Below are 26,212 nucleotides of genomic sequence, written 5' to 3'. Positions count from 1 at the left end.
TATCCTCCGCAAGCTCCGTCTAGCTAGCTACCGGGAATGTTTACGTGCTTCTACACCTGCATTGCTTTGCTGTTCAGGGTTTCTGTACAGCACTTTGTGACATCAGCTGATGTAAGAAGGGCTTTATAAATAAATGTGATTGATTGATTGATTGATTGACATGAATGGATAGGGCTTTGGATGGATTTATACGGTTGATATACAGTGGATGTACAAATTTGCAGTATCAGTGCCCGTAAAAAAGTATTTGCCCCCTTTCTGATTTTCTATATTTTTTACATATTTCTTATACTGAATCTTAGCAGATCTTCACCCAAAACCTAATATTCGATAAAGTGAACCAGAGTTTACAAATAACAAAAAACAATGTATATATCTTATCTATTTAATTAATCAAATGACTGCAACACCCAATTCCCCAGTGTGAAAAAGTAATTCCACCTTTACACACAATATCTGGTTGTGTCAACATTTACTGCAATTGCTGCAACCAAATTCTTCCTGTAGTTGTTTATCAGTCTCTCACATCACCGTGGAGGAATTTTGGCCAACTCTCGCATGCAGTACTGCTTTATCTCAGCAACATTTGTGAGTTTTCAAGCATGGACTGCTCGTTTCAAGTTCTGCCACAACATCTCAATTAGGATTAGGTCTGGACTTCTGAAACCATTCCAAAACTTCAAATGTGTTTCTTTTAAGCCATTTTAAGGTTTCTAAGTGTAAAATGCAGTATTTGGTTTTCGCCAGGCATATTGGGACCTGTGTCGTCCCCCCCAAAAAATTATATTTTTGATTAATCTATCCATAGAACATTCTTCCAAGAATCTTGATGATCATCCAGGTGCTTCCAGGTGCTTTTTTACAAACTTAAATCAACTTCTTGGACAAGATGGGTCCCTTTATGTCCGGAGAAAACAGTCTAGCACTGCATTCCACAATAAGAACCTCATACCAACGGTCAACCATAGCTTTCCAGAAGTTGTCATAATTACTGTGTAAGTCTATGGATGGGGGTGTGAGAACCATGAGCCTAGTAGGTTTTACAATTTACATTTTAGGCATTTAGCAGACGCTCTTATCCAGAGCGATTTACAGTTAGTGCATTAATCTTAAGATAGCTAGGTGGGACAACTAATTTGCTTGCTAGCTTGCTTACCCTGGTCTGCTAACTGCTTGCTTGCTAACCCCGGTCTGCTAACTGCTAGCTTGCTAGCCCCGGTCTGCTAACTGCAAGCTTGTTAGCCCCGGCCTGCTAACTGTCTGAATCGCCGTGTCCCCAGCCAGCCCAACCACTCACTGGACCCAAATGTTCACTTGGCTACGCATGCTTCTCTCTAATATCAATATGCCTCGTCCATTACTGTTCTGGTTAGTGATGAATGTCTTATTTCACTGTAGAGCCTCTAGCCCTGCTCAATATGCCTTAACCAACCATGTTGTTCCACCTCCTACATATGCGATTACATCACCTGGTTTAAACGTCTCTAGAGAATATATCTCTCTCATCATTACTCAATGCCTAGGTTTACCTCCAATGTACTCACATCCTACCTTACCTTTGTCTGTACACTCTGCCTTGAATCTATGCTATCGTGCCCAGAAACCTGCTCTTTTTACTCTCTGTTCCGAACGTGCTAGACGGCCTGTTCGTATAGCCTTTAGCCGTACCCTTATCCTACTTCTCCTCTGTTCCTCTGGTGATGTAGAGGTTAATCCAGGTCCTGCAGTGCCTAGCTCCACTCCCACTCCCCAAGTGCTCTCATTTGTTGATTCTGTAACCGTAAAAGCCTTGGTTTCATGCATGTTAACATTATAAGCCTACTCCCTAAGTTTGCTTTATTCACTGCTTTAGCACATTCTGCCAACCGGGATGTCTTAGCCGTGTCTGAATCCTGACTTAGGAAAACCACCAAAAACCCTGAAATCTCCATCCCTAACTATAACATTTTTTGCCAAGATAGAACTGCCAAAGGGGGCGGTGTTGCAATCTACTGCAGAGATAGCCTGCAGAGTTATGTCTTACTATTCAGGTCTGTCCCCAAACAATTCGAGCTTCTACTTCAAAAAAATGAACCTTTCCAGAAACAAGTCTCTCACTGTTGCCGCTTGCTATAGACCACCTTCTGCCCCCAGCTGTGCCCTCGACACCATATGTGAATTGATTGCCCCCATCTATCTTCTGAACTCGTGCTACCAGGTGACCTAAACTGGGACATGCTTAACACCCTGGCCATCCTACAATCTAAGCTTAATGCCCTCAATCTCACACAAAGTATCAATGAACCTACCAGGTACAACCCCAAATCCGTAAACACGGGCTCCAGAAGCAGTGCCTCCAGCTTGCATGTCCAGGTGGAGTTGTTACAAAAACAAGATATCATCCTAACTAACTCGCCCTCCAAATACACCTCTGCTGTTTTCAATCAAGATCTCAGCGATCGCTGCCTCATTGCCTGCGTCCGTAATGGGTCTGTGATCAAACGACCACCCCTCATCACTGTCAAACGCTCCCTAAAACACTCCCTAAAACACTTCTGCGAGCAGGCCTTTCTAATCGACCTGGCCGGGATATCCTGGAATGACATTGACCTCAACCCGTCAGTAGAGGATGCCTGGTTATTCTTTAAAAGTGCCTTCCTCACCATCTTAAATAAGCATGCCCCATTCAAAAAATTTAAAAAAATGTAGAACCAGGAACAGATATAGCCCTTGGTTCACTCCAGACCTGTCTGCCCTTGACCAGCACAAAAACATCCTGTGGCGTTCTGCATTAGCATCGAACAGCCCCCGTGATATGCAACTTTTCAGGGAAGTTAGGAACAAATATACGCAGGCAGTTAAGAAAGCTAAGGCTAGCTTTTTCAAGCAGAAATTTGCATCCTGTAGCAGAAACACAAAAAGTTCTAGGACACTGGAAAGTCCATGGAGAATAAGAGCACCTCCTTCCAGCTGCCCACTGCTCTTAGGCTAGGAAACACTGTTACCACTGATAAATCCACTATAATTGAGAATTTCAATAAGCATTTCTCTACGGCTGGCCATGCTTTCCACCTGGCAACCCCTACCCCGGTCAACTGCCTGGCAACCTCCACAGCAAGTCTCCCATGCCCCCACCATTTCTCCTTCACCCAAATCCAGATAGCTGATGTTCTGAAAGAGCTGCAAAATCTGGACCCCTACAAATCAGCCAGGCTAGACAATCTGGACCCTCTCTTTCTAAAATTATCTGCCGAAATTGTTGCAACCCCTATTATTAACCTGTTCAACCTCTCTTTCATATCGTTTGGAAAGCTGCCGCGGTCATCCCCCTCTTCAAAGGGGGTGACACTCTAGACCCAAACTGCTACAGACCTATTTCTATTCTACCCTGTCTTTCTAAGGTCTTCGAACGCCAAGTTAACAATAAGATTACGACCATTTCGAATCCCACCGTACCTTCTCCGCTATGTAATCTGGTTTCAGAGCTGGTCATGGGTGCACCTCAGCCACGGTCAAGGTCCTAAATGATATCATAACCGCTATCGATAAGAGACATTACTGTGCAGCCGTATTCATCAACCTGGCCAAGGCTTTCGACTCTGTTAATCACCACATTCTTATTGGCAGACTCAACAGCCTTGGTTTCTCAAATGATTGCCTCGCCTGGTTTACCAACTACTTCTCAGACAGAGTTCAGTGTGTCAAATCGGAGGGCCTATTGTCCGGACCTCTGGCAGTCTCTATGGGGGTGCCACAGGGTTCAATTCTCGGGCCGACTCTTCTCTGTATACATCAATGATGTCGCTCTTGCTGCTGGTGATTCTCTGATCCACCTCTATGTAGACGACACCATTCTGTATATTTCTGGCCCTTCTTTGGACACTGTGTTAACAAACCTCCAGACGAGCTTCAATGCCATACAACTCTCCTTCCGTTGCCAAGTTCCATAGCCTCGGTTTGAAATCCAACTCATGGTCGGTTTAGTCTTCAGGAGTATATCGTCAGATGATGACAGAATTTCAGGTCAAAAACCCTTGCAGCCCTCCTCCCACCCTCCCTCCCTACCCCTGCACCCCTGCACCCCTCCTCCAACCCTCCACACCAACCCCTGCACCCCTCCTCCAACCCTCCACACCAACCCCCCAAAAAACAGAACCTGTACCCCCCCGTTTAGAGATGCAACTGAAGCCATAATAACCAGTTGAATGACATCTTACACATCTGCTGTGTATTGACCACCTCATTCCTCTCCCGCTCCTCTGGTGGGGGGGTGGAGGTGGGGGTCTTGGCCAGAAGGGGGGGATTTGGCTGGGGGGCCCTTGGGTGTGGCTTCTGGGGGCTCCGGGGGACCTCTGGTTCGATATAATTGTTTTCCTCGATTTCCTCCTGAGATCTCTGCGACTCTGTAACTTCGTCTGGCGAGAGAGAGAGAGAGAGAGAGAGAGAGAGAGAGAGAGAGAGAGAGAGAGAGAGAGAGAGAGAGAGAGAGAGAGAGAGAGAGAGAGAGAGAGAGAGAGAGAGAGAGAGAGAAGAGAGAGAGAGAGAGAGAGAGAGAGGAATATACATTTCAGTTTCAGAGATAGGAGTAATATGATTCAGTTTCAGAGATAGGAGATATGATTCAGTTTCAGAGATAGGAGATATGATTCAGTTTCAGCTTTACACTTTGAAACGTTTCTTTAGCTCTGATACTGAGGTTGTGTCCCAAATTACACCTCTATTCCCCATCTAGGGCACTCCTTTTGACCAGGGAGACCAGGGCCCTTAGGGCTTTGGTCAAAATAAGTGTACTATGAAGGGATTAAGTTGCCATTTGGGAATCATCCTGAACTGGACGGGGAAAAAAATACAGTGTATTTGTGTAAACATGAGATAGTTATTGCAGTGTTTTCCAAGCCAACACACACCAAGATCCCACACACACCCCGACGCCACACACACCCCGACGCCACACACACCCCGACGCCACACACACCCCGACGCCACACACACCCCGACGCCACACACACCCCAACGCCACACACACCCCGACGCCACACACACCCCAACGCCACACACACCCCGACGCCGCACGCACCCCGACGCCACACGCACCCCGATGCCACACACACCCCAACGCCACACACACCCCAACGCCACACACACCCCAACGCCACACACACCCCAACGCCACACACACCCTAACGCCACACACACCCCACGCCACACACACACCTAACCACACACACACACCTTTGTAGCAGAGGTTGTCCTTGCATCGTCCTCCGTAGCTGGGGGGGCAGGCAGAGCAGGAGGTGCCGTGTTTGTAGGGGGCATGACCCCACCAGTTCCCCCTGAGGTGACAGGTCAGAGGTTAAGGGTTAGTAGGACAGGAGACAAGTCTGTTGTGTCTTCCTTTACTCATCTCCTCTCCCCTTCCCTCACCTCTCATCTCCTCTCCTCTCCCCTTCCCTCACCTCTCCTCTCCCCTTCCCTCACCTCTCATCTCCTCTCCTCTTCCCTTCCCTCACCTCTCATCTCCTCTCCCCTTCCCTCACCTCTCATCTCCTCTCCTCTCCCCTTCACTCACCTCTCATCTCCACTCCTCTCCCCTTCCCTCACCTCTCATCTCCTCTCCTCTCCTCTCCTCTCCCCTTCCCTCACCTCTCATCTCCTCTCCTCTCCCCTTCCCGCACCTCTCATCTCCTCTCCCCTTCCCTCACCTCTCCTCTCCCCTCCCCTTCCCTCACCTCTCATCTCCTCTCCCCTTCCCTCACCTCTCATCTCCTCTCCTCTCCCCTTCCCTCACCTCTCATCTCCTCTCCTCTCCCCTTCCCTCACCTCTCCTCTCCCCTCCCCTTCCCTCACCTCTCATCTCCTCTCCTCTCCCCTTCCCTCACCTCTCATCTCCACTCCTCTCATTTTCTCCTCTCTTCTACTGAATGCGTAGACAGTAACCTCTAACCCCGTCTGAATGAGTAGGGAGTTATCCCTAACTAACCCAATGAGTAGGGAGTAATCCCTAACTAACCCAATGAGTAGGGAGTAATCCCTAACTAACCCATAGAGTATAGGGAGTTATCCCTAACTGACCCAATGAGTAGGGAGTAATCCCTAACTAACCCAATGAGTAGGGAGTTATCCCTAACTAACCCAATGAGTAGGGAGTTATCCCTAACTAACCCATAGAGTATAGGGAGTTATCCCTAACTAACCCAATGAGTAGGGAGTTATCCCTAACTAACCCATAGAGTAGGGAGTTATCCCTAACTAACCCATAGAGTAGGGAGTTATCCCTATCTAACCCATAGAGTAGGGAGTTATCCCTAACTAACCCATAGAGTATAGGGAGTAATCCCTAACTAACCCATAGAGTAGGGAGTTATCCCTAACTAACCCATAGAGTAGGGAGTTATCCCTAACTAACCCATAGAGTATAGGGAGTAATCCCTAACTAACCCATAGAGTAGGGAGTTATCCCTAACTAACCCATAGAGTAGCGAGTTATCCCTAACTAAGCCATAGAGTATAGGGAGTAATCCCTAACTAACCCATAGAGTAGGGAGTTATCCCTAACTAACCCATAGAGTAGGGAGTTATCCCTAACTAACCCATAGAGTAGGGAGTTATCCCTAACTAACCCATAGAGTAGGGAGTTATCCCTAACTAACCCATAGAGTATAGGGAGTAATCCCTAACTAACCCATAGAGTAGAGAGTAATCCCTAACTAACCCATAGAGTAGGGAGTTATCCCTAACTAACCCATAGAATATAGGGAGTTATCCCTAACTAACCCAATGATTAGCGAGTTATCCTTAACTAACCCATAGAGTAGGGAGTTATCCTTAACTAACCCATAGAGTAGGGAGTTATCCCTAACTAACCCAATGAGTAGCGAGTTATCCCTAACTAACCCATAGAGTATAGGGAGTTATCCCTAACTAACCCATAGAGTATAGGGAGTTATCCCTAACTAACCCATAGAGTAGAGAGTTATCCCTAACTAACCCATAGAGTAGGGAGTTATCCCTAACTAACCCATAGAGTAGGGAGTAATCCCTAACTAACCCATAGAGTAGGGAGTTATCCCTAACTAACCCATAGAGTAGGGAGTAATCCCTAACTAACCCATAGAGTAGGGAGTTATCCCTAACTAACCCATAGAGTAGGGAGTAATCCCTAACTAACCCATAGAGTAGGGAGTTATCCCTAACTAACCCATAGAGTAGGGAGTAATCCCTAACTAACCCATAGAGTAGGGAGTATCCCTAACTAACCCATAGAGTAGGAGTAATCCTAACTAACCCATAGAGTAGGGAGTAATCCCTAACTAACCCATAGAGTAGAGAGTAATCCCTAACTAACCCATAGAGTAGGGAGTAATCCCTAACTAACCCATAGAGTAGGGAGTAATCCCTAACTAACCCATAGAGTAGGAGTAATCCCTAACTAACCCATAGAGTAGGAGTAATCCCTAACTAACCCATAGAGTAGGAGTTATCCCTAACTAACCCATAGAGTAGGGAGTTATCCCTAACTAACCATAGAGTAGGGAGTTATCCTAACTAACCCATAGAGTAGGGAGTTTTCCCTAACTAACCCATAGAGTAGGGAGTTATCCCTAACTAACCCAATGAGTAGGGAGTAATCCCTAACTAGCCCATAGAGTATAGGGAGTTATCCCTAACTAACCCATAGAGTATAGGGAGTTATCCCTAACTAACCCAATGAGTAGGGAGTAATCCCTAACTAACCCATAGAGTATAGGGAGTTATCCCTAACTGACCCAATGAGTAGGGAGTAATCCCTAACTAACCCAATGAGTAGGGAGTTATCCCTAACTAACCCAATGAGTAGGGAGTTATCCCTAACTAACCCATAGAGTATAGGGAGTTATCCCTAACTAACCCAATGAGTAGGGAGTTATCCCTAACTAACCCATAGAGTAGGGAGTAATCCCTAACTAACCCATAGAGTAGGGAGTTATCCCTAACTAACCCATAGAGTAGGGAGTAATCCCTAACTAACCCATAGAGTAGGGAGTTATCCCTAACTAACCCATAGAGTAGGGAGTAATCCCTAACTAACCCATAGAGTAGGGAGTTATCCCTAACTAACCCATAGAGTAGGGAGTAATCCCTAACTAACCCATAGAGTAGGGAGTAATCCCTAACTAACCCATAGAGTAGAGAGTAATCCCTAACTAACCCATAGAGTAGAGAGTAATCCCTAACTAACCCATAGAGTAGAGAGTAATCCCTAACTAACCCATAGAGTAGGGAGTAATCCCTAACTAACCCATAGAGTAGGGAGTAATCCCTAACTAACCCATAGAGTAGAGAGTAATCCCTAACTAACCCATAGAGTAGAGAGTAATCCCTAACTAACCCATAGAGTAGGGAGTTATCCCTAACTAACCCATAGAGTAGGGAGTTATCCCTAACTAACCCATAGAGTAGGGAGTTATCCCTAACTAACCCATAGAGTAGGGAGTTTTCCCTAACTAACCCATAGAGTAGGGAGTTATCCCTAACTAACCCAATGAGTAGGGAGTAATCCCTAACTAGCCCATAGAGTATAGGGAGTTATCCCTAACTAACCCATAGAGTATAGGGAGTTATCCCTAACTAACCCAATGAGTAGGGAGTAATCCCTAACTAACCCATAGAGTATAGGGAGTTATCCCTAACTGACCCATTGAGTAGGGAGTAATCCCTAACTAACCCAATGAGTAGGGAGTTATCCCTAACTAACCCAATGAGTAGGGAGTTATCCCTAACTAACCCATAGAGTATAGGGAGTTATCCCTAACTAACCCAATGAGTAGGGAGTTATCCCTAACTAACCCATAGAGTAGGGAGTTATCCCTAACTAACCCATAGAGTAGGGAGTTATCCCTATCTAACCCATAGAGTAGGGAGTTATCCCTAACTAACCCATAGAGTATAGGGAGTAATCCCTAACTAACCCATAGAGTAGGGAGTTATCCCTAACTAACCCATAGAGTAGGGAGTTATCCCTAACTAACCCATAGAGTATAGGGAGTAATCCCTAACTAACCCATAGAGTAGGGAGTTATCCCTAACTAACCCATAGAGTAGCGAGTTATCCCTAACTAAGCCATAGAGTATAGGGAGTAATCCCTAACTAACCCATAGAGTAGGGAGTTATCCCTAACTAACCCATAGAGTAGGGAGTTATCCCTAACTAACCCATAGAGTAGGGAGTTATCCCTAACTAACCCATAGAGTAGGGAGTTATCCCTAACTAACCCATAGAGTATAGGGAGTAATCCCTAACTAACCCATAGAGTAGAGAGTAATCCCTAACTAACCCATAGAGTAGGGAGTTATCCCTAACTAACCCATAGAATATAGGGAGTTATCCCTAACTAACCCAATGATTAGCGAGTTATCCTTAACTAACCCATAGAGTAGGGAGTTATCCTTAACTAACCCATAGAGTAGGGAGTTATCCCTAACTAACCCAATGAGTAGCGAGTTATCCCTAACTAACCCATAGAGTATAGGGAGTTATCCCTAACTAACCCATAGAGTATAGGGAGTTATCCCTAACTAACCCATAGAGTAGAGAGTTATCCCTAACTAACCCATAGAGTAGGGAGTTATCCCTAACTAACCCATAGAGTAGGGAGTAATCCCTAACTAACCCATAGAGTAGGGAGTTATCCCTAACTAACCCATAGAGTAGGGAGTAATCCCTAACTAACCCATAGAGTAGGGAGTTATCCCTAACTAACCCATAGAGTATAGGGAGTTATCCCTAACTAACCCATAGAGTAGGGAGTTATCCCTAACTAACCCATAGAGTAGAGAGTTATCCCTAACTAACCCATAGAGTAGGGAGTAATCCCTAACTAACCCATAGAGTAGGGAGTTATCCCTAACTAACCCATAGAGTAGGGAGTAATCCCTAACTAACCCATTGAGTAGGGAGTTATCCCTAACTAACCCATAGAGTAGGGAGTAATCCCTAACTAACCCATAGAGTAGGGAGTTATCCCTAACTAACCCATAGAGTAGGGAGTAATCCCTAACTAACCCATAGAGTATGGAGTTATCCCTAACTAACCCATAGAGTAGGGAGTAATCCCTAACTAACCCATAGAGTAGGGAGTAATCCCTAACTAACCCATAGAGTAGAGAGTAATCCCTAACTAACCCATAGAGTAGGGAGTAATCCCTAACTAACCCATAGAGTAGGGAGTAATCCCTAACTAACCCATAGAGTAGAGAGTAATCCCTAACTAACCCATAGAGTAGAGAGTAATCCCTAACTAACCCATAGAGTAGGGAGTAATCCCTAACTAACCCATAGAGTATAGGGAGTTATCCCTAACTAACCCATAGAGTAGGGAGTTATCCCTAACTAACCCATAGAGTAGGGAGTAATCCCTAACTAACCCATAGAGTAGGGAGTAATCCCTAACTAACCCATAGAGTAGGGAGTTATCCCTAACTAACCCATAGAGTAGGGAGTAATCCCTAACTAACCCATAGAGTAGGGAGTTATCCCTAACTAACCCATAGAGTAGGGAGTAATCCCTAACTAACCCATAGAGTAGGGAGTTATCCCTAACTAACCCATAGAGTAGGGAGTAATCCCTAACTAACCCATAGAGTAGGGAGTAATCCCTAACTAACCCATAGAGTAGAGAGTAATCCCTAACTAACCCATAGAGTAGGGAGTAATCCCTAACTAACCCATAGAGTAGAGAGTAATCCCTAACTAACCCATAGAGTAGGGAGTAATCCCTAACTAACCCATAGAGTAGGGAGTAATCCCTAACTAACCCATAGAGTAGAGAGTAATCCCTAACTAACCCATAGAGTAGAGAGTAATCCCTAACTAACCCATAGAGTAGGGAGTTATCCCTAACTAACCCATAGAGTAGGGAGTTATCCCTAACTAACCCATAGAGTAGAGAGTAATCCCTAACTAACCCATAGAGTAGGGAGTAATCCCTAACTAACCCATAGAGTAGGGAGTAATCCCTAACTAACCCATAGAGTAGAGAGTAATCCCTAACTAACCCATAGAGTAGAGAGTAATCCCTAACTAACCCATAGAGTAGAGAGTAATCCCTAACTAACCCATAGAGTAGGGAGTAATCCCTAACTAACCCATAGAGTAGGGAGTAATCCCTAACTAACCCATAGAGTAGAGAGTAATCCCTAACTAACCCATAGAGTAGAGAGTAATCCCTAACTAACCCATAGAGTAGAGAGTAATCCCTAACTAACCCATAGAGTAGGGAGTAATCCCTAACTAACCCATAGAGTAGAGAGTAATCCCTAACTAACCCATAGAGTAGAGAGTAATCCCTAACTAACCCATAGAGTAGAGAGTAATCCCTAACTAACCCATAGAGTAGAGAGTAATCCCTAACTAACCCATAGAGTAGGGAGTTATCCCTAACTAACCCATAGAGTAGAGAGTAATCCCTAACTAACCCATAGAGTAGGGAGTTATCCCTAACTAACCCATAGAGTAGGGAGTTATCCCGAACTAACCCATAGAGTAGGGAGTTATCCCTAACTAACCCATAGAGTAGGGAGTAATCCCTAACTAACCCATAGAGTAGAGAGTAATCCCTAACTGAGGGTTTAGTTGTCTTACTTGGGTGAGTAGTTGCAGACCAGGTAAACAGCTTTAGCCAAGTTCTGACCCCACACGTTCATGTTGTAGCAAATGTTGATGGCACAGCCTATCCTGCTGCTGGTGGCCCACACCAACTACACACACACACACACACACACACACACACACACACACACACACACACACACACACACACACACACACACACACACACACACAGCACACACACACGCGCACACACACATACGCACACACACACACTCACACACACGCACGCACACACACACACACACAGACACACGCGCACACGCACACACACACACACACACACACACACACACACACACACACACACACACACACACACACACACAGCACACACACACACACACACACACACACACACACACACACACACACACAGATCAGATCAGATGGCGCCCGATAAACATGGCAGCCTTGTTAAATTAATAACGAGTTACATATTTATGAACAGTGAGTTCAAAGTTTCCCCCCTATTTCCTGACTGTGGTTTGATCTGCTGCCTACCTGTGTGTAGTGGGTGCAGACTGGGCCGGAACATCTGAAGGGGCAATAGGGGTCACATTCCTGGGGGTAAGGGAAGGAATAGTCCTTCACCTCATCATACCAGGTCTGCACATGGGAAGTAGGGGGACGTGGCCTGGACACAGACATACACTGATAAATGTTACTTTTAATAGAACAGGATTATGTTTCAAATGGCACCCTATTCCCTATTTAGTGCACTACTTTTGTCCAGAGCCCTATGGCACCCTATTCCCTATATAGTACACTACTTTAGACCAGGGCCCTATGGCACCCTATTCCCTATATATAGTGCACTACTTTTGACCAGAGCCCTATGGCACCCTATTCCCTATATAGTGCACTACTTTTGACCATGACCAATAGGGAATAGGGTGCAATTTGGGATTTTGATAGTTCTCACAGATAATACATTGGTTTTGTGTTTCGTTTCTCAATACGAACATACAATATAATACACTGCAAATATGTCTTTATGGGGATGCAACGTTGATGCTACGCTGTCAAACGCCAATACAGCAAACATCAATCTCATGTTTTCATGTGTTCACTGATCAATCAATAAATCATTAAATCATGTCTGTGTTTACCATCCCCAGTGAGTTCCCAGGTTCTGTCCTATCTGAGGAAGCAGACCAGCTGGACCATGTTCCCAAAGACACGTCTCAGCCCACTCCTGCGCTGTTCGCTCCAACTCGGTATCCCACACCTGCAGAGAGAGAAAAGACAGGATACTGTTTACGCAGGCAGCCCAATCAGATGTTTTTCAGAGTTGATCTGATTGGTCTAAGGTGAAAAATAAGATCATAAAATGAGTGTAAACACAGCCTTTATGGACTACACTCCACATAGTACACTGATGAAAACAGCACTACACTCTACGGAGGTACTGTACACGTTTGACAAGATAACTATACTCTACACAGTACTGTATACTGATGACAACATAACTATACTCTACACAGTACTGTATACTGATGACAACATAACTATACTCTACACAGTACTGTATACTGATGACAACATAACTATACTCTACACAGTACTGTATACTGATGACAACATAACTATGCACGGTGCTGAGCACACCCCCGTACTGTATACTGATGACAACATAACTATACTCTTCACAGTATTGTATACTGATGACAACATAACTATACTCTACACAGTACTGTATACTGATGACAACATAACTATACTCTTCACAGTACTGTATACTGATGACAACATAAATAACACATTAGAAGGGAGGATTAGAAGGGAGGAGATTCTCTAACACATTAGAAGGGAGGAGATTCTCTAACACATTAGAAGGGAGGAGATTCTCTAACAGTTTAGAAGGGAGGATTAGAAGGGAGGAGATTCTCTAACACATTAGAAGGGAGGAGATTCTAACACTTTAGAAGGGAGGATTAGAAGGGAGGAGATTCTAACACATTAGAAGGGAGGATTAGAAGGGAGGAGATTCTAACACATTAGAAGGGAGGAGATTCTCTAACACATTAGAAGGGAGGAGATTCTAACACTTTAGAAGGGAGAATTAGAAGGGAGGAGATTCTCTAACACATTAGAAGGGAGGACATTCTCTAACACATTAGAAGGGAGGAGATTCTCAAACACATTAGAAGGGAGGAGATTCTCTAACACATTAGAAAGGAGGAGATTCTCTAACACATTAGAAGGGAGGAGATTCTCAAACACATTAGAAGGGAGGAGATTCTCTAACACATTAGAAGGGAGGACATTCTCTAACACATTAGAAGGGAGGAGATTCTCTAACACATTAGAAGGGAGGAGATTCTCTAACACATTAGAAAGGAGGAGATTCTTTAACAATTCAGTACGTTTTGATTTGGAAATCACAGAGTCATGCTTCTGACATTAACAAGTAACTGTTTCAGATCCGTTGTTGAACGCTGCATCACTGTGGCTGAAGACAACAGAAGTGCATTGAATTCAAATGAAATCCTCTGTAGATGTGTAGATGTGCTGAGATTCTAAAGCGATCATTTAGTTAGTTCCTGGTTCAGCTGAGAGATAGATATGCAGTGCTTTCAGAAAGTATTCAGACCCCTTGACTTTTTCCACATTTTGTTACTTAACAGCTGTCGAGGATCAGTAGGATGGTCAGTTTTACGAGGGTGTGTTTGGCAGCATGAGTGAAGGATGCTTTGTTGCGATATAGGAAGCCGATTCTAGATTTAATTTTGGATTGGAGATGCTTAATGTGAGTCTGGAAGGAGAGTTTACAGTCTAACCGGACACCTAGGTATTTGTAGTTGTCCACATATTCTAAGTCAGAACCTTCCAGAGTTGTGATGCTGGACGGGCGAGCAGGTGCGGGCAGTGATCGATTGAACAGCATGCATTTTTTGCGTATTTATTACAAAATAAAAACAGAAATACCTTATTTACATAAGTATTCAGATCCTTTGCTATGAGACTCGAAATTGAGCTCAGGTGCATCCTGTTTCCATTGAACATCTTTGATATGTTTCTCCAACTTGATTGGAGCTCCATCTCTGGTAAATTCAATTGATTGGACATGATTTGGAAAGGCACACACCTGTCTATATAAGATCCCACAGTTGACAGTACATGTCAGAGCAAAAACCAAGTCATGAGGTCAAAGGAATTGTCCGTAGAGCTCTGAGACAGGATTGTGTCGAGGCACAGATCTGGGGAAGGGTACCAAAACATTTCTGCAGCATTGAAGGTCCCCAAGAACACAGTGGCCTCCATCATTCTTAAATGGAAGAAGTGTAGAACCACCAAGACTCTTCCTAGAGAAGGCCGCCCGGCCAAACTGAGCAATCGGGGGAGAAGGGCCTTGGTCAGGGAGGTGACCAGGAACACAATGGTTACTCATACAGAGCTCCAGAGTTCCTCTATGGAAATGGGAGAACCTTCCAGAAGGACAACCATCTCTGCAGCACTCCCCCACTCAGGTCTTTATGGTAGAGTGGCCAGACGGAAGCCACTCCTCAGTAAAAGGCACATGACAGCCAGCGTGGAGTTTGCCAAAAGGCACCTAAAGGACTCAGACCATGAGAAACTCCTCTGGTCTGATGAAACCAAGATTGAATTATTTGGCCTGAATGCCAAGCGTCACATCTGGAGGAAACCTGGCACCATCCCTACGGTGAAGCATGGTGGTGGCAGCATCATGCTGTGGGGATGTTTTTCAGCGACAGGGACTGGGAGACTAGTCAGGATAGAGGGAAAGATGAACAGAGCAAAGTACAGAGAGGTCCTTGATGAAAACATGCTCCAGAGTTCAAAGGACCTCAGACTGGGGCGAAGGTTCACCTTCCAACATGACAACAACACTAAGCACACAGCACACGCTCCCCATCCAACCTGACAGAGCTTGAGAGGATCTGCAGAGAAGAATGGGAGAATGATACCCAAGAAGCATGATATCCAAGAAGACTTGAGGCTGTATTGGCTGTCAGAGGTGCTTCAACAAAGTGCTGAGTAAAGGGTCTGAATACTTACGTAAATGTGATATTTCAGTTTTTTATTTCAAATAAATTTGCTGAAAGAAAAAACGTTTTTGCTTTGTCATTATGGGGTATTGTGTGTAGATTGATGAGGGGGGGGAAAATCTATTTAATCCATTTTAGAATAAGGCTGTAATGTAAACATATATATTTTTTTAATAAAGGGGTCTGAATGCACTATATGTATGTATATATATATATATATTGAGAGAGAGGAGACTAAACCCAGGCTTGTTTTCCCTATTGATTGAGGTTTTTCATAAATTGCAACGGTGCAGCAGGCTGTTATCCCTTTAAGCAATGCCTCCCGTATGTCTAGTGAGGGTCTAGAGAAGGTTCTAGATAGGGGCCTAGAGAAGGTTCTAGATAGGGGCCTAGAGAAGGTTCTAGATAGGGGCCTAGAGAAGGTTCTAGATAGGGGCCTAGAGAAGGTTCTAGATAGGGGCCTAGAGAGGTGACTACATTTTTACATTTACATTTTAGTCGTTTAGCAGACGCTCTTATCCAGAGCGACTTACAGTAGTGAATGCATACATTTCATTAAAACATTTTTTTTCCCGTACTGGTCCCCCGTGGGAATCGAAACCACAACCCTGGCATTACAAACACCATGCTCTACCAACTGAACCACAGGGAAGACATTATAAATGTCAGGCTAGTCCCCTGAGCCACCCGTGTGGCTCAGGGGACTAGAGAGGGGTCTAGAGAGGGGTCTAGAGAGGGGACTACAGAGGGGTCTAGAGAGGGGACTAGAGAGGGGTCTAGATAGGGGACTAGAGAGGGGTCTAGAGAGGGGTCTAGAGAGGGGTTTTTAAAGAGGGGACTAGAGAGGGGTCTAGAGAGGGGAATAGAGAGGGGAATAGAGAGGGGTCTAGAGAGGGGACTAGAGAGGGGAATAGAGAGGGGAATAGAGAGGGGTCTAGAGAGGGGTCTAGAGAGGGGTCTAGAGAGGGGTTTTTAAAGAGGGGACTAGAGAGGGTTCTAGAGAGGGGAATAGAGAGGGGAATAGAGAGGGGAATAGAGAGGGGTCTAGAGAGGGGACTAGAGAGGGGAATAGAGAGGGGTTTTTAAAGAGGGGACTAGAGAGGGGACTAGAGAGGGGTTTTTAAAGAGGGGACTAGAGAGGGGACTAGAGAGGGGAATAGAGAGGGGAATAGAGAGGGGTCTAGAGAGGGGAATAGAGAGGGGTCTAGAGAGGGGACTAGAGAGGGGAATAGAGAGGGGAATAGAGAGGGGAATAGAGAGGGGTCTAGAGAGGGGACTAGAGAGGGGTCTAGAGAGGGGACTAGAGAGGGGAATAGAGAGGGGAATAGAGAGGGGAATAGAGAGGGGTCTAGAGAGGGGACTAGAGAGGGGTCTAGAGAGGGGACTAGAGAGGGGTCTAGAGAGGGGAATAGAGAGGGGTCTAGAGAGGGGTCTAGAGAGGGGTCTAGAGAGGGGTTTTTAAAGAGGGAACTAGAGAGGGGACTAGAGAGGGGAATAGAGAGGGGTCTAGAGAGGGGAATAGAGAGGGGTCTAGAGAGGGGTCTAGAGAGGGGTCTAGAGAGGGGTTTTTAAAGAGGGAACTAGAGAGGGGACTAGAGAGGGGTTTTTAAAGAGGGGTCTAGAGAGGGGACTAGAGAGGGGTCTAAAGAGGGGACTAGAGAGGGGACTAGAGAGGGGAATAGAGAGGGGAATAGAGAGGGGACTAGAGAGGGGAATAGAGAGGGGACTAGAGAGGGGTCTAAAGAGGAGACTAGAGAGGGGACTAGAGAGGGGAATAGAGAGGGGAATAGAGAGGGGACTAGAGAGGGGTCTAGAGAGGGGACTAGAGAGGGGAATAGAGAGGGGAATAGAGAGGGGTCTAGAGAGGGGAATAGAGAGGGGTCTAAAGAGGGGACTAGAGAGGGGTCTAGAGAGGGGAATAGAGAGGGGACTAGAGAGGGGAATAGAGAGGGGAATAGAGAGGGGAATAGAGAGGGGTCTAGAGAGGGGACTAGAGAGGGGTCTAGAGAGGGGAATAGAGAGGGGAATAGAGAGGGGTCTAGAGAGGGGAATAGAGAGGGGTCTAAAGAGGGGACTAGAGAGGGGACTAGAGAGGGGAATAGAGAGGGGAATAGAGAGGGGACTAGAGAGGGGAATAGAGAGGGGTCTAAAGAGGGGACTAGAGAGGGGTCTAGAGAGGGGAATAGAGAGGGGACTAGAGAGGGGAATAGAGAGGGGAATAGAGAGGGGAATAGAGAGGGGTCTAGAGAGGGGACTAGAGAGGGGTCTAGAGAGGGGAATAGAGAGGGGAATAGAGAGGGGAATAGAGAGGGGTCTAGAGAGGGGTTTATAGATGGGTCTAGAGAGGGGTCTAGAGAGGGGACTAGAGAGGGGACTAGAGAGGGGACTATAGATGGGTCTAGAGAGGGGACTAGAGAGGGGAATAGAGAGGGGAATAGAGAGGGGTCTAGAGAGGGGTTTATAGATGGGTCTAGAGAGGGGTCTAGAGAGGGGACTAGAGAGGGGAATAGAGAGGGGAATAGAGAGGGGTCTATAGATGGGTCTAGAGAGGGGACTATAGATGGGTCTAGAGAGGGGTCTAGAGAGGGGACTATAGATGGGTCTAGAGAGGGGTCTAGAGAGGGGTCTAAAGAGGGGTCTAGAGAGGGGTCTAAAGAGGGGTCTAGAGAGGGGACTATAGATGGGTCTAGAGAGGGGAATAGAGAGGGGTCTAGAGAGGGGACTAGAGAGGGGTTTAGCGAGGGGACTAGAGAGGGGACTAGAGAGGGGACTAGAGAGGGGACTAGAGAGGGGACTAGAGAGGGGTCTAGAGAGGGGTCTAGAGAGGGGAATAGAGAGGGGTCTAGAGAGGGGTTTAGATAGGGGACTAGAGAGGGGACTAGAGAGGGGACTAGAGAGGGGAATAGAGAGGGGTTTAGCGATTGGTCTCAGCCCAACTCTCTTTCAGTAGGCTCTGTTCTGCTCTTTCCTGCGTTTTGAAATGCAAGTCTAGTCTCTGGTCAGAAGCAGAAGATGCCAGGTTCCATTTCTGGGGTTTTGTGGGTGGAATTTAGAAAACAGGTCTTCATCTAACTGCTACATTGACCTACTTTCTGGCTACTTTCGACAATTTATTTTTTAAACACATGAAGTTGTAATTATTTTAGAGTATATATGTTGCTTCAAATGCACACCGGTACTTTCACCTTGAGTGTGGGACACCCAATCCTGGCGGTTGTCGAAATTTGAGTGTGTGCGTGTATGTGCGTGCGTGCGTGTGTGTATGTGTGTGTGTGTGCGTGCGTGCGTGTGTGTATGTGTGTGTGTGTGTGTGTGTATGTGCGTGCGTGCGTGCGTGTGTGTATGTGTGTGTGTGTGCGTGTGCTTGTGTGTGTGTAAAGCTGGCTAAAGGTTTCAGAGCTTAAACATTTCACACATTCAGCTCTGGAAGTCCCACAGCACAGCCATCACTAACCCTCACCCCTGCTGTAAATCTACACCAATACCAGCTGTAAATCTACACCAATACCAGCTGTAAATCTACACCAATACCAGCTGTAAATCTACACCAATACCAGCTGTAAATCTACACCAATACCAGCTGTAAATCTACACCAATACCAGCTGTAAATCTACACCAATACCAGCTGTAAATCTACACCAATACCAGCCATCACTAACCCTCACCCCCGCTGTAAATCTACACCAATACCAGGCTCTGAAATATATCCCCACGTCCTTCCCTCAATCACGTCTCCCCAAAAACAACCTCTGTTCTCCACATTAGTCCTGAATGTAACACCTGCCCAGCAACAGTAACTAACAGGATGTCTGGTGGGGCTGGATTAATTCCGTTACATAGCAGAACGTCGAAGGCTCGAAATACATCCCAAATGGTACCCATTTCCCTTTATAATGGACTACTTTTGACCAGGGCCAATATATATTTAAAAAAATTACCAAAATAAAAATTATCAGCACAAATGGCCACTAGAACAGACATGACTGCTTATCAAACTGCACAAGTTACACAAAGTAAAAGACAGGCTCTCCTATATAGTTTGACCAGTGTCCATAGGGAATAGGTTGCCATTTGGGATGCACACTTGGCTTGTTTGGTAACATAGCAAAGGCGAATCCATGTTGGGTAGCTGAGGACACCATAGTTACAGGGAGGAGGAGATTTGGACTATTATATTGGAGAAATATAGACTGGTCCACATCACAGAGTGGGATCTTGATTTTGTATTGCTGCTGTGTAGCCTGCAGAACTTCACGTTCTTTTTTGTATTTTTGTTGTTTTGACGGTGTTTCATTTTATATTACAGTAAGATGCTCGCTTATCACGCTGCACCTTGGTCCTTTACGACGAACACAGCAACGCAGCAACGCAGCAACGCAGCAACGCAGCAACACAGCAACGCAGCAACGCAGCAACGCAGCAACACAGTAACACAGCAACACAGCAACACAGCAACACAGTAATACAGTAACACAGCAACACAGTAACACAGCAACACAGCAACACAGTAATACAGTAACACAGCAACACGGCAACACAGTAACACAGTAACACATCACACAGCAACACAGCAACACAGCAACACAGCAACACAGTAATACAGCAACACAGTAACACAGTAACACATCACACAGCAACACAGTAACACAGTAACACATCACACAGCAACACAGTAACACAGCAACACAGTAACACATCACACAGTAAGTAGCACAGTAACATAGTAACACAGCAACACAGCAACACAGCAACATAGTAACACAGTAACACAGCAACACAGCAACACAGTAACACATCACACAGTAAGTAGCACAGTAACATAGTAACACAGCAACACAGCAACACAGCAACATAGTAACATAGTAACACAGTAACATAGTAATACAGCAACACAGTAACACAGTAACACATTGATACAGCAACACAGTAATACAGCGACACAGTAACACAGCGACACATCACACAGCAACACAGTAACACAGTAACACAGTAACACAGTGATACAGCAACACAGTGATACAGCAACACAGCAACACAGTAACGCAGTAACACAGTAACACAGCAACACATCACACAGTAACACAGTAACACAGTAACACAGTAATACAGTAATACAGCAACACAGTAACACAGCAACACAGTAACACCGCAACACAGCAACACAGTAACACAGTAATACAGTAACACAGTAACACAGCAACACAGTAACGCAGCAACACAGTAATACAGTAACACAGCAACACAGTAACACAGTAACACATCACACAGTAACACAGTAACACAGCGACACATCACACAGTAACACAGTAATACAGTAACACAGTAACACAGCAACACAGTAACGCAGCAACACAGTAATACAGTAACACAGCAACACAGTAACACAGTAACACATCACACAGTAACACAGCAACACAGTAACGCAGCAACACAGTAACACAGTAACACATCACACAGTAACACAGTAACACAGTAACACAGTGACAAATTAACACAGTAGCACAGTAACACAGTAACACATTACACAGTAACACTCCTGTCTTGTTAACCTCTCTGACCAAGACCCTTCTCCCCCGATTGCTCAGTTTGGTCAGGTGGCCAGCTCTAGGAAGAGTCTTATTGGTTCCAAATTTCTTCCATTTAAGAATGATGGAGGCCACTGTGTTCTTGGGGACCTTCAATGCTGTAGAAATGTTTTGGTACCCTTCCCCAGATCTGTGCCTCGACACAATCCTGTCTCGGAGCTCTACGGACAATTCCTTCGACCTCACGGCTTGGTTTTTGCTCTGAAATTCACTGTCAACTGTGGGACCTTATATAGGCAGGAGGTTTGAGGTTCTGAACCCTGGGCCCAACAGGCCGCTAACCATACACCTACTGAGACTCATAAAAGACAAACTCTTTTCCTGCTCTAGGCTTTCAGCACAGCACTTTTCATTTTCACTTAACACTTCATCTATTTTTATTTATTCGTCGGGGGGTCATCTGGTGTGTGTGTGAGGGGGAGGCAGTATATCAGGGAGACGTTGTATTCTCTGTGAAGGGAACCAGTCTATAAGGGAGGCATTGTGTCCTCTGTGAAGGGGACCAGTCTACCAGGGAGACATTGTGTCCTCTGTGAAGGGGACCAGTCTACCAGAGAGGCATTGTGTCCTCTGTGAAAGGGGACCAGTCTATCAGGGAGGCATTGTGTCCTCTGTGAGGCATTGTGTCCTCTGTGAAGGGGACCAGTCTATCAGGGAGACATTGTGTCCTCTGTGAAGGGGACCAGTCTATCAGGGAGACATTGTGTCCTCTGTGAAAGAGACCAGTCTATCAGGGAGACATTGTGTCCTCTGTGAAGGGGACCAGTCTATCAGGGAGACATTGTGTCCTCTGTGAAAGAGACCAGTCTATCAGGGAGACATTGTGTCCTCTGTGAAGGGGACCAGTCTATCAGAGAGGCATTGTGTCCTCTGTGAAGGGGACCAGTCTACCAGAGAGGCATTGTGTCCTCTGTGAAGGGGACCAGTTAATCAGGGAGGCATTGTGTCCTCTGTGAAGGGAACCAGTCTATCAGGGAGACATTGTGTCCTCTGTGAAGGGGACCAGTCTACCAGAGAGGCATTGTGTCCTCTGTGAAGGGGACCAGTCTACCAGAGAGGCATTGTGTCCTCTGTGAAAGGGGCCCAGTCTATCAGGGAGGCATTGTGTCCTCTGTGAAGGGGACCAGTCTACCAGAGAGACATTGTGTCCTCTGTGAAGGGGACCAGTCTAACAGGGAGGCATTGTGTCCTCTGTGAAGGGGACCAGTCTATCAGGGAGACATTGTGTCCTCTGTGAAGGGGACCAGTCTAACAGGGAGGCATTGTGTCCTCTGTGAAGGGGACCAGTCTAACAGGGAGGCATTGTGTTCTCTGTGAAGGGGACCAGTCTATCAGGGAGACATTGTGTCCTCTGTGAGGCATTGTGTCCTCTGTGAAGGGGACCAGTCTATCAGGGAGGCATTGTGTCCTCTGTGAAGGGGACCAGTCTATCAGGGAGACATTGTGTCCTCTGTGAAGGGGACCAGTCTATCAGGGAGACATTGTGTCCTCTGTGAAGGGGACCAGTCTACCAGAGAGGCATTGTGTTCTCTGTGAAGGGGACCAGTCTATCAGGGAGACATTGTGTCCTCTGTGAAGGAGTTGGATGGGGAGCTCCTCAACCACTGAATGGGTCTTTATTTCTCAGTGTGTGTGTGTGTGTGTGTGTGTGTGTGTGTGTGTGTGTGCGTGCATGCGTGCGTGCGTGTGTGTGCACAGGTGCAGAAGGGTAAACTTCCTTTGTGAGTTCAGTTTCCTGTCCAGAGTAAATTGTCTGGAGGGAGCAGGAGAGAAAAGAAGAGGGAGAGAAACAAGCCCTGCATTGCCAAGAGCTGAGCAAAGAAAAGAGTCCCCTCATCCAGTAACACAGTAACACATCACACAGTAACACAGTAACACAGTGACAAATCATCCAGCTGGTCCTGGGGCTGAGTTCACTAACCTGTTCTACTAAGACACTGAAGCCTCAGGACCCTCATCCAGCTGGTCCTGGGGCTGAGTTCACAAACCTGTTCTACTAACACACTGAAGCCTCAGGACCCTCATCCAGCTGGTCCTGGGGCTGAGTTCACTAACCTGTTCTACTAACACACTGAAGCCTCAGGACCCTCATCCAGCTGGTCCTGGGGCTGAGTTCACAAACCTGTTCTACTAGCACACTGAAGCCTCAGGACCAGAACATCCAATCAATCAGATCAAAACAAATTACAACACAGTCAAAACAAAACTACATTACTTATTGGGAAAAACAAGCACAAAGCAAAACGCAGTGCTATCTGGCCCTAAATCGACAGTACACCGTGGCTAACTATTTGACCATGGTTACGGATAAAAACCTTGACATAGTCCAGGCTCAGTGAGCACAGCCTTGCCATTGAGACAGGTAGACACAGGAAAACCTGGCTCCCTGTAGAGGAAAGGTTGTGCAACCACTGCACCACAACATAACCCGAGTTGGAGCTGCATATCCTGACAAAATGTAAAAAATATGAAACAATTAGAGTTGTTATAGAGAGATGTGAGGTGTGATAGAGAGATGTGAGGTGTTATAGAGAGAGATGTGAGGTGTTATAGAGAGAGATGTGAGGTGTTATAGAGAGAGATGTGAGGTGTTATAGAGAGATGTGAGGTGTTATAGAGAGAGATGTGAGGTGTTATAGAGAGAGATGTGAGGTGTTATAGAGCGATGTGAGGTGTTATAGAGAGATGTGAGGTGTGATAGAGAGATGTGAGGTGTTATAGAGAGAGATGTGAGGTGTTATAGAGAGATGTGAGGTGTTATAGAGAGAGATGTGAGGTGTTATAGAGAGAGATGTGAGGTGTTATAGAGAGATGTGAGGTGTTATAGAGAGATGTGAGGTGTGATAGAGAGATGTGAGGTGTTATAGAGAGATGTGAGGTGTGATAGAGAGATGTGAGGTGTTATAGAGAGATGTGAGGTGTGATAGAGAGATGTGAGGTGTTATAGAGAGAGATGTGAGGTGTGATAGAGCGATGTGAGGTGTTATAGAGAGAGATGTGAGGTGTGATAGAGCGATGTGAGGTGTTATAGAGAGATGTGGGGTGTTATAGAGAGATGTGAGGTGTTATAGAGAGAGATGTGAGGTGTTATAGAGAGATGTGGGGTGTTATAGAGAGATGTGAGGTGTTATACAGACAGACAGACAGACAGGACAGACAGACAGACAGACAGACAGACAGACAGACAGACAGACAGACAGACAGACAGACAGACAGACAGACATGTGCACTGTACGTACACTGTATACAGTGCATTTGGAAAGTATTCAGACGTCTTGACATTTTCCACATTTTGTTACAGCCTTATTCTAAATTTGATGAAATAATTTTTTTTTTCTCATCAATGTACAACCAATACCTCATAATAATAAATTAAATATCACATTTACGTAAGTATTCAGACCCTTTACTCAGTACTTACTCAGTATTCACATCACCTAATACCTTTTTTGCACTATTGGTTAGAGCCTGTAAGTAAGCATTTCACTGTACGGTGTACACCTGTTGTATTCAGCGCACGTGACAAATAAACTTTGATGTGATTTGTTGAAGCACCTCTGACAGCGATTACAGCCTCAAGTCTTCTTAGGTATCATTCTCCCATTCTTCTCTGCAGATCAACTCAAGCTCTGTCAGGTTGGATGGGGAGCGTCGTTGCACAGCTATTTTCAGGTCTCTCCAGGGATGTTCGATCAGGTTCAAGACCGGGCTCTGGTTGGGGCTCTCAAGGATATTCAGAGACTTGTCCCGAAGTCACTCCTGCGTTGTCTTGGCTGTGTGCTCAGGGTCGTTGTCCTGTTGGAAGGTGAACCTTCGCCCCAGTCTGAGGTCCTGAGCGCTCTGGAGAAGGTTTTCATCAAGGATCTCTCTGTACTTTCCTCCGTTCATCATTGTCTCGATCCTGACTTGTCTCCCATTCCCTGCTGCTGAAAAACATCCCCACAGCATGATGCTGCCACCACCATGCTTCACCGTTGGGATAGTGCCAGGTTTCCTCCAGACGTGACACTCGGCATTTTAGGTGCCTTTTGGCAAACTCCAAGCGGGCTGTCATGTGCCTTTTACTGAGTAGTGGCTTCCGTCTGGCCACTCTACCATAAAGGCCTGATTAGTGGAGTGCTGCAAAGATGGTTGTCCTTCTGGAAGGTTCTCTCATCTCCACAGAGGAACTCTAGAGCTCTGTCAGAGCGACCATCGGGTTCTTAGTCACCTCCCTGACCAAGGCGCTTCTCCCCCGATTGCTCAGTTTGGCCAGGCGGCCAGCTCTAGGAAGAGTCTTGGTGGTTCAAAACTTCTTCCATTTAAGAATGATGGAGGCCGCTGTGTTCTTGGGGACCTTTAATGCTGCAGACATTTTTTGGTACCCTTCACCAGATCTGTGCCTCAACACAATCCTGTCTCGGATCTCTACGGACAATTCCTTCGACCTCATGGCTTGGTTTTTGCTCTGACTCGCACTTTCAACTGTGGGATCTTATACAAACAGGTGTGTGTCTATCCAAATAATGTCCAATCAATTACATTTACCACAGGTGGACTCCAATCAAGTTTTAGAAACATCCCATGGATGATTAATAGAAATAGAATGCAGCTGACCTCAATTTCGAGTCTCATAGCAAATTTGCTAAAATGTCTAAAAACCAGTTTTCTCTTTGTCATTATGGGATATTGTGATGTCATTATGGGGTATTGTGATGTCATTATGGGGTATTGTGATGTCATTATGGGATATTGTGATGTCATTATGGGGTATTGTGATGTCATTATGGGGTATTGTGATGTCATTATGGGGTATTGTGATGTCATTATGGGGTATTGTGAGTAGATTGATGAGGATTTTTAATTTATTTAATCAACTTTAGAATGCAGCTGTAACGTAACAAAATGTGGAAGAAGTGAAGGGTCTGAATACCTTCCGAATGTGTTGGTTGGTCCAGCCAGACAGTAGTGCTGCCCCAGTAGCCAGTCAGTTCTGTTGTTATTAGAC

At 45.6% G+C, this 26,212-nt stretch overlaps 1 protein-coding gene across 1 annotated transcript in view; it reads right to left on the bottom strand.

The window, feature by feature from the left end:
- The window catches only part of LOC106590676 (cysteine-rich secretory protein LCCL domain-containing 1), a 49,606-nt gene that overhangs the window by 13,352 nt on the left and 10,042 nt on the right, over positions 1-26,212 (bottom strand). Inside the window, exons 3-7 of the mRNA XM_045710967.2 lie at positions 12,739-12,857; positions 12,131-12,263; positions 11,600-11,715; positions 5,212-5,312; positions 4,197-4,394 (exon numbers count right to left, since the gene is read on the bottom strand). Of these exons, the coding sequence (XP_045566923.1) occupies positions 4,197-4,394; positions 5,212-5,312; positions 11,600-11,715; positions 12,131-12,263; positions 12,739-12,857 (667 nt within the window). The remainder of the gene's footprint in view (positions 1-4,196; positions 4,395-5,211; positions 5,313-11,599; positions 11,716-12,130; positions 12,264-12,738; positions 12,858-26,212) is intronic.

Source organism: Salmo salar, chromosome 29 (assembly GCF_965601325.2).
Source record: "Salmo salar chromosome 29, fSalSal1, whole genome shotgun sequence".
In the NCBI taxonomy this organism is placed as follows: Eukaryota; Metazoa; Chordata; class Actinopteri; order Salmoniformes; family Salmonidae; genus Salmo; species Salmo salar.
Note: the sequence above shows the minus strand (reverse complement) of the source record. Positions and strands in the feature narration are given on the sequence as shown.